This window comes from Syzygium oleosum, unplaced genomic scaffold (assembly GCF_021117445.2).
Source record: "Syzygium oleosum isolate NSW1041296 unplaced genomic scaffold, Sole_v2.1 Sole_v2.11, whole genome shotgun sequence".
Taxonomy (NCBI): Eukaryota; Viridiplantae; Streptophyta; class Magnoliopsida; order Myrtales; family Myrtaceae; genus Syzygium; species Syzygium oleosum.
In genome coordinates, this window is record NW_026607495.1 from 4,805,416 (window position 1) to 4,815,181 (window position 9,766).

Here is a 9,766-nt window from a genome sequence, read left to right on the forward strand (position 1 = left end):
CCCAATACCTTCACCTGGGAAAATTGGCAAGAGGGATCCCAAGTCCAACGCTGTCAATATATCCAATTGAACCCATCCTCATTTAAAAAAAATTAAGTTAATGAGTTATGGGCCAACTAACATATATTAGCTGCTTCATATCATATTAATTCTTCGATGTGAGACTTTTCTGACATAATTCACACATGCATCTTAACAAAAATATTTAGATGTGATATTATGACATTGACATAACTCAAACAAAGCTCCTCTTACTCACTTGAATAATCTCTTTACTTCTTCTAACCTCCTCTGGTGCTGCTCTTGAAGATCATCCTAAAACACGAACATGCGAATTCGGAGTCTTCAATTTTCATTCAAGATTCAAATAGGAGATGAACCTTGCAATATGTTTTTCATGGATTCTAATTGCTACATGATAACAAACGAGTGAAACTTTAATTGTTGGTGTACAAAATATGAGAAAAAAGGGCAAGCAAACCTCAATGGAAAAGGATCTCTTTCGGTTGGGTCAACATAGTCCTTAAAAGGAGTAGAAACCAAGGTTCAACGTGAGGAAACACTCCATTTGTTGTTCGTTGAGGAGAGAGAATTTGCATTTTGGAGATGCTTAATCCTGTCTGCTTGAGAGTTTCCTTTTGAAGCGAATGGAGTTTGGAAGGAAACAAAGATTGCTCCTGACAGGGCCATTTTGGAATAGAGTCCCTTAAAGAGATGGATGAGAGATGATGTGATGGGGTTGTCGCGACCTCCCTGAGCCGGCCCCGCCGCCTAAGGGGTTTGGCTAATGGATTACTAAGTTAAACCTAGCTCGAGCTCTCCCAAGCCCATACCAATTCGGGACTTAAGTTTAAGTTATTAACATGCAAATCAATTTCATCTTGGAGTCGCCACTAATCGATTTTCGGTGGGTCGATTAGACACCCAAGTGAAGCACAGGAGAAATGCTTCACTTCTATGAACCAGAGATTCAATGGGTACGAGGACTTGATTACACTAATTGACCAATTAGTGCCCTTTCGGCACCTAACCTTGTTCAATTACCGCCTATACGTGTTCACACTAATCGGGAGTCTCAAAATTCCATTCCTAACTAAGCTAAGGGAAGCAACAATCAATATCTAAACCTAACATGCATAATCGACCACATGCGAAGTTACGTTAAACGCACAATTCAAAGTATATGAAACAAGCAACATGCAATCAAAAATGACACTAATCATGCAAAAAGGGCAAGAAAAGCTAATTCCAAAGTCCAAATAAATTTTCGATTTTTCGAAATTTTTTTAATTAATTTTTTTAAAATTTTTTATAAAAATTTTTTTGAACTTTTTATTATTATTAAAATAATAAAATAATATAAAACAGACCGGGTCGGATCTCCACATCCGACCCGGATAAAATATATATTTTTTAAATATTTTTTCTTTTAATTTTTTTTAAAAAATTTTAATATTAAAATAATAAAATAATATAAAAATCGGATCCGGGTCGGATCTCCACATCCGACCCGGATCGGGACTGACCCGGGCACGCCGGCCAGGGCCCGCCGCGAGGTGGGCGCGGCGAAGGCCCACTTCGGAATAAAAAAAGCTACAACCCAAAAACAATTAATTAAAAGCACCTAGGCCCAGCCCGCTATAAATAAAAACCTAAATAACACTTCAGCCCAAATTAACCAAATTCGGCCCACCCGCGAAAGGCCCAAGACCGAAAAACTGTTCTAATTCTAAACTAAAACGCCCAAAACCTAATAAACCTAAATAAATCTAAAACCAAGCCCAACACCAAACAAAACCCTAAAACCGGCCCACACACTAAACAAAAACCCTACCCGGTTGCAACCCACGAACCCAACCCGGTTAGCGGCCGCCGACCCGAATCGCTGGAAGCCCTACCCGATTCGCCCGTGCATCCGACCCGACTTGCGGCCGCCCGATGCCTTGGTTGGCCAAGCCGCTGCGACGGGCCTCCTCCGAGCACCGGCCTCCGCGGCCGACACTACACCTCAGCCCGCGTCGCCGCCCCAACGAGGGGCGGCGAGTGTCCTCCACCCGTGTCACCGCCGTGGCGACCGGTGGCTGACTAGGATCATCCAAGCCTCGACGAGAGGCTGGCCGGCCGAGAACTAGCCAGATCCCGGCAAGGGACCGGCTGGCTGCCTCCTTTCGCAGCTACGCCCGGACCGCTGTGGCCACTGGCAATACGTCGGGACCGTTCGACACTCCCAAAAACGCACCAGAATAGAGACAAACCACAAAAATTTGGTTCGGGCAAAATGTCGAACAGTTGGTGCGCGCGATGAAAACGACAGATTTTAGGCTCGATCGAGGCTCAAAAGCATCCAAAATTCACACACAACAATGCACAGACAAGTAGGATCGAGCTCGAGGTGTCACGGGCCGGAACTCGCGCGAGCCGGACGGCCGCGAGCTCCGGTCAGTGAGCCCAAGACAAGACCAAACGGCAGAAACAGGAGAGGGGGCTGTGGCACTCCCTATCCGGCTCGGCGGCGGCGAACAGCGGCGAACTTGACAGATCGGACTACGTCCGGTCGCCTCGCACGCCTCCAAGCCGAAATCCTCGGGAAATCGGCCCCGGGTCACACGAAACAAAACCCAACAGTGGCTCGGATTCGTCACCTACAGCATGGAACGGGATGCGCCGAAGCGTCGTCGGCCACGGTTGAGGCGTGACGATCGCGAACAGGAGACCGTTCGCCCCTCAGATCTCACTCTCCGACACTCTCGAACTCACTCACTCTCTCTCTCGGATTTCTCTCTCTCCCCAGCTCTCTGTTCTCCCCAATTTTTCTTTCTCTCCTCGGATTTAAGGACGGCCAGTGGCGCAGAGCCGGTCGGCAGGCGTGCATGGCCCCTGCCACCGCCAGCCTGCCATGGCCGGCCTGCTCCCGACTCGAGGATCACGCCGTCGTGCCCCGCGCCCCTCTGGCTTCTCTGTTCTTCTGCACTGTTCCTCCCCCGTACGTTCTGAAACGTTAACTGGGGAGGGGGGAGATGAACAGACGCAGGCCGGGCCGAAGGAAAGAAGGCCGGCCCGCATGGGAAAATGAAACGGGAGGAGAAGATAAAAATGGGCCGCATAAAAATAAAAAGAAGTAGAAAAAAGAATGGGCCGACGAACCCGGCCCGAAAATCTTTTTTTTTCCTTTTTTTTTAATTATGTGTCCTAATAGGCCCTATTAATGCAAATGTGCCTAATGTCTATATGCCATGTAATTTAATGAAAATATTTTTTGTTTAGTGGTTTAAAAATTAAACCCTAAATTTTTTTTATGCGATAAAACCCTAAATGATTGGACAAAATTTAAGTGTCAACAGCTGCCCCTCTTTGAAGGGGAGCTCGAAGAGGTTCCTTTCAAAGATAAGAGACACTTAAATTTTGTTCACAGAGGGCATGGGAAGATGCATGAGAGATGATTGATTTTTTTTTGATTGATTTTTTTTTACCCGCCATACCTTGTAAGAACGGGCTTTCGAGTACATGAAGTCTTGTTATGTAAAGAAGGAAACTCTGGGCTGCGAAAGCTCACCAGATCAATGGGGTACTCCGGGTTGCAAAAACTCACCGGATAAGGAAAGAGAAAGACTCTGGGCTGCGAAAGCTCGCCAGGTCGATGGGGTGTTCCGGGCTGCAAAAGCTCACCGGGCAAGGAAAGAGAAAGACTCTGGGCTGCGAAAGCTCACCAAGTCGATGGGGTGCTCCGGGCTACGAAAGCTCATCGGGCAAGGAAAGAGAAAGACTCTGGGCTGCGAAAGCTCGCCAGGTCGATGGGGTGCTCCGGGCTGCGAAAGCTCACCGGGCAAGGAAAAAGACAGACTCTGGGCTGCGAAAGCTCGCCAGGTCAATAAGAGTGCTCCGGGCTGTAAAAGCTCACCGTGCAATTCTGAGGCTGTAAACCTATCAATCAAGAAGATTCCGAAATGGCCACTGCACATCTAACGGAATATGTTATAACAGATGTCCTGGTAGGGAAAGCATACCAGGCGAGATTGATATCATTCAGACGTCATGAAGGACACTATCAAAAGAATAGCATCACTGACAAAGTGTTGATTGCATGAGCAAATCAAACTAGTTTCAATTGTTTAGAAAACATTTAGCATCATTCATTATCACAAAATTGCTATTAGGCTTAGGAAATGTCATTAATCATCAAATTCTCTTAGGAGATAAACCTCTGTCAAAAAGCCCTTGGCTCATGAAAAGGGTTCGTTAAATATGCCAAACAAGAGTTCTTTAGTCAGAAAGGGCTTCTCGCAAGCTCTCAAAGAAGACTGTTTGCTCCCATCCATTGATGCGGGAGATAGGCATGTTCTCTCTATATACCTCACACTATCAGTGTCAAAGGCTTCGAGGATCATTCGCAATAAGTACACATGACCAACCGGAGAGGTCTTTTAAGGACTGTAATGCAGGTTTGGTCTTGGTTTCAACAAAGGATAAGTATTATCGGCTAAGAAATGAAATAATTGTGGATCATCATCTCCGCCAGGCTTACAAGTCAAGAAACCTTAAGATGAGATAAGATAACCTCGTCCCCACTTTTCAAGCCGTAGCTTCTTTGGAAGTCCAAACTTCTGCTCGAACCATCCCAATTAGAAGAGACTTTGGAAAGGGTTGTAACATTGGTTCGGTTAAAGACTCGAAAGGCTCGGGTTTTTCAGAAAAGATTTAAGAGCTGTTGATTATCATGGTGTCATTACCATATCATCTTGCCTTTTCAAAAGGCGCATGACTCCTTAACTCGTCTCGAGAGTCCATCAGCAAATCATTTCAACATAAGAGCTTTGCTCTTTTTCCAATGCAAGCATTTTTCTTTTGACACCTTTTTTTTTTTAACTAGCATTGGCCTTGCTTTTACCGGGCACACTGTTTTTTTATGCCCCTTAGCTTTCTTTTGCTCATTTGAACCTTTTAAACTCTCAGGACTTTCGATTTTTTTTATTTTTTTTTACGTTGTCGCACGAGTGCCCATTGCTTTGGAAAATCATGTGCCTTGCCCCAGTCTGGGGAAATAATCGCCACTCGGGCTTTTGAAATGAATGTTCAGGCTCAACTTGGCTAAACAAAGGGTATGAGTGTTTGGGTAGAGGAAGAAATGCTCTTCTTCATTTTGGGATGCTTCGAGCTGCCACAAGGATCGACCTGAAGTTATCACAAAACGATTGATGCAAGTGAGAGCAAATAAATCTTTCTCATCTTTTCCTCCAAAGAATGTCAACCAAAACCTCCAAGCTTGCCCCATTGTGGGGTGGTTCTTGACAGGGGTATTTTGTAGAAATTCTTCACATGAGAAGGCTCGAAGGAGCTTAACTATGAGTACCCGTAGTGTGTAGGATAGATGAAAGAAATGCCTCTTTTCATTTTGATCCATGTACAATTTGCGAATGAATCTCTCGCCCTAAAACACGATTTTTGCACTCAACTCACAAAGTGTTTATAGGACGTGTTTGGGAATGGTTCGCCTTTCTTCATTCTAAGTGCTTCTCGCTTGGCATGATTAACATATTTCCTCTTGTTTTGTCAAGATCACCTGAGTTGATTGATCATCATAGGGAATTTTGATTCAAAATGAATGTTCCATCAAGCATCAAGACAACTTTGGACAAGGATGATATTCAAAAATTTTGTGAAAAGTTTATTTTCACAGTTTCAACTTTTATAATTGTTTTTTCAAACCTATCAAAAACCCTTTTTTTTTTTTAAAAAAACAAATTTTCCATTCGACTTTCTTTTGGTATTAAGAAAAAGGGTACTTACCTGCGGCCTAATGGCTTGGTAACCCCCTCCTTCGCATTTGGCTTGTTGGATGCTTGCCAAGACAATTCAGTCGTTTATGGATCAATTTGCGGATTGTTTGGGACCTACAAAGTAAACATGTGTGCATGTATGCATGATATGCATGATGTGAATAACCTACAGTGATTCGGATTGCATCGAAAATGGCTCTCGGGCCTTGGATTTCATTCAAGGAAAATACTTTTCACCGAATCGGCGTTTACAGGCTTTGGCAACTCTTGGCCATCCATTTCAACAAGAATTAAGGCACCCCCAGGTAGAACATTTCTAACGACATACGGACCATCATAATTTGGGGCGAACTTTCCACCTAATTCGGGTGTGATGGACAGCACTTTCTTTAGCACGAGATCTCCAGCTTCAAAATGTCGAGGCCGGACTTTGCGATTGAAGGATTTTGCAACTCGCTTTTGGTAACATTGACCATGGCATAAAGCCTTTAGTCTCTTCTCATCGATCAAGTTCAACTGATCATATCTCTGTTGAGTCCATTCTTCCTCAGAAAGCTCAGCCTGTGAGAGTATCCTTAATGAAGGAATTTCGACTTCCACGGGCAAAACCGCTTCCATACCATAAACGAGCGAGAAAGGAGTCGCCCCTATCGAAGTGCGGATCGAAGTTCGATACGCCATCAATGCATAAGGCAGACGTTCATGCCAGTCTCGATAATTATCGGCAGTCTTCGACAAGATCTTCTTTATGTTCTTATTGGCTGCCTCCACGGCTCCATTCATTTGCGGGCGGTAAGGTGAGGAATTCAGGTGACGAATATGAAACTCGTCGAGTAAGCCATCCACCACCTTGTTGTTCAGATTCGAGTCGTTATCAGTAATGATCGCCTCTGGGACTCCATAGCAAGCGATGATGTCACGGCGAATAAACTTGGCTACATTCTTAGCGGTGACATTGGCATATGAGTTCGCCTCGATCCACTGGGTGAAGTAATCGATGGCTACCAAGATGAAGCGATGTCCATTGGAAGCCTTAGGATTAATTGGCCCAATCATATCGATCCCCTACATTGAAAAGGGCCATGGCTCGGACATTTGACGCAATTCATTTGGCGGTACGTTGATTTTATCTGCATAGATTTGACACCGATGGCAATAACGAACATGCCGAATACAGTCAGCTTCCATAGCCATCCAGAAGTACCCCAGTCTCATGATTTTTTGGCCAAAAGATGACCGTTCATGTGCGGACCGCATTCGCCCTCATGTATTTCTCTCATCAAGTGACTAGCTTCTTTGGCATCGACGCATTTCAACAAAATTGAGTCAAAGGACCTCTTGTAAAGAGCATTGCCACTGATGAAGAATTTCGACGCTAGCTTCCTTATGTATTTCTGATCTGTTAGTTCACTTCCAGGAGGATATTTACCCCTTTGAAGATAGTTCATGATGTCGTGATACCACGGCTTCTCATCAGGTTCATCTGCGATCGCCGAACAGTAAGCCGGACATGTCAGTATTTCGATTTTCAGTGGCTCAATGTCTAACCCTTCCATGACTTGTAGCATTGATGATAACGTGGCTAGGGCGTCGGCAAACTGATTCTGCGATCGGGGTAAATACTTAAAAGAAATCTCCTCAAATTCCTTTATTAACTCCTCGAGAAATTCGTGGTAAGGAATCAATTTGGAGTCACCGGTTCGCCATTGGCCCTCTGTTTGAAGAATGATGAGGGCAGAATCGCCGTAAACCTGCAGCTTCCTAACTTTCATGTCGACGGCCAATTGCAATCCCAGTATGCAAGCCTCGTATTCTGAGATATTGTTGGTATAAGGGAATACCAACTTGGCGGCCACAGGGTGATGTTGACCCGTCAGGGAGATAAGAACTGCCCCAGTCCCAGAACCAACCAGGTTAACGGCACCGTCGAAGTACATAGTCCACTTATCACCCACTATCTCTGAAACGCGTTCCTCTATGGGATCTGATTGATCATGGTCTTCCGACCTTTCGACGTTTTCTGCCAACATGTCAGCTATAGCTCTTCCCTTGATGGATTTCTGCGTCATACTGTGGACGTCGAATTCGGACACCAGAACTTGCCACTTTGCTAACTTTCCGACCAACGCAGGTTTTTCCAGCAAATATTTGATGGGATCATTCTCAGTTACGAGCAAGATCCAATGATGGAGTGTGTATTGGCATAAGCAGTGTAATACCCACACCAAAGCCACACACGTTTTTTCAACTCCTGGGTAATTTATCTCGGATGAAGTAAACTTCTTACTGAGATAGTATATCACACATTCTTTGTCATCGCTTGGTCTCTTTTGGGCTAGCAAGGCTCCCAACGATTCATCATGAATGGTCAAATAGAGTATCAATGGCACTCTGGGGACAGGTGGCACCAGGACCGGCGGATGAGAAAGATATTGCTTTATTTTCTCAAATGTCTTTTGACAATCGGTATCCCATTTAACTTTGGCGTTCTTCTTCAGGAGCTTGAAAAATGGTTTAGCAGTCTCAGACAATTGAGAAATAAATCTCGCCACATAGTTCAGTCTCCCCAGCAAACTCCGAACCTCTTTGACAGTAAAAGGAGGCTTCAAATCACAAATGGCCTTAACCTTCGATGGGTCAATTTCAATGCCTCGACTACTAACCATTAACCCCAATAATTTCCCAGACTTTGCCCCAAACACACATTTGGCGGGGTTAAGTCTTAGTTTGAACCTTCGAAGTCGGTCAAACAACTTCCGCAACACCTCGATGTGGTCCTCTCCATGTTTGGACTCAACGGCTTGGACTCCTCGTGCCGAACCCAATCTTGTTCGATGCTTTTCCGATCACGGTCATCCTTGTCGTCATCGGTCCCAGAGGAATTTTCGTCAAGTAAATCCGACTCACATATACACCTATCATGATCATGTGAAATGTTATGCCTAAGATGCCACAAAGAAGGTTAGTGATTAAATTGGCAAATGTTATTACAACTAATGATATGCATGCGTTTTGAAATCATTTTGAAAGAGTCTTTGAAAATGCAGGATCCGTCCTCATATCCTTAGACGTCCCTATTCGCAAATAATTTCGGAAACTAGGAAGCGTGCGGAAGTCTAGACCTCAAAGCATCATCATCAGTCTGGTTTGGGTACTTCCACACGTTCTTAATAAAACATGATCATGATTTCATTAACAAGATGAGGTCGTTTACATGACTCGAGGTATGGGACCGACGGCTCGCAGTCCAAGACTTTGATTACAAAGAGAAACAACCCTAGACCTAAACAGGCCTCCCATGGAAGGGGTGAACATAAACTTAAACAAAGCGAAATAGGAAAGAAAAGCGGCATCCCTACTCGGAAGGGTTGGCGGTGGCAACATAAGGCTCGGCCTCTTCATTTTCTGTGATAGCACAAGCAAACTCCCCCTCGAATAAATCAACGAGACCAAGAATGGCCTCCTCTTACTGTAGCAACTTGGGTGGACCCGGGAAGATTTCCTTCAACTCCGGAAGAAGTAAGCCCTTCCGACCTTCTCCTAAACCAAATAAACTCCCATGACCTCCGCAACTTCCATGATTAGCTAGGCCTCCATAGTCATCACGGTCTTTATTGCTTCCTTGGCCACCATAATTAGTATGGCCTCCACGACCACCACGGCCCCCATGCTGACCTCGACCTCCAATACTGCCTCGTCCTCCATGGTTATCTCGGTCACCAGAATTGCCTCCATGATAACCTAGGCCTATCCTTTTGCGCCACTTGGAGACCTGAAGTGGTTCTTTGATACCTTGTCCATGCAGTCCCAGGCCGGTTCCGGGGACATGACCATTTTCGAGCAACACCTTTCTCGACATGATTGAAGGCTTAGCCATTTCTAGGTCTCGCGTGATGGTTCCAACGGGCACATGGACCATCGAGACTAACTCCAAAGTTTGATAACTTGATTTAGCCTTGTTCTCGGGTTCTACGTATGGGATCGCAGTGTCG

General features: G+C 45.0%; 1 protein-coding gene across 1 annotated transcript; it reads right to left on the minus strand.

Moving 5' to 3' along the window:
- Window positions 1-6,985: 6,985 nt before the first annotated feature.
- Window positions 6,986-8,440, minus strand: LOC115661453 (uncharacterized). Its single transcript, XM_030583727.2, has one exon. The coding sequence runs from the start codon at window positions 8,438-8,440 to the stop codon at window positions 6,986-6,988; it is 1,455 nt and encodes a 484-aa protein (XP_030439587.2).
- Window positions 8,441-9,766: the final 1,326 nt, after the last annotated feature.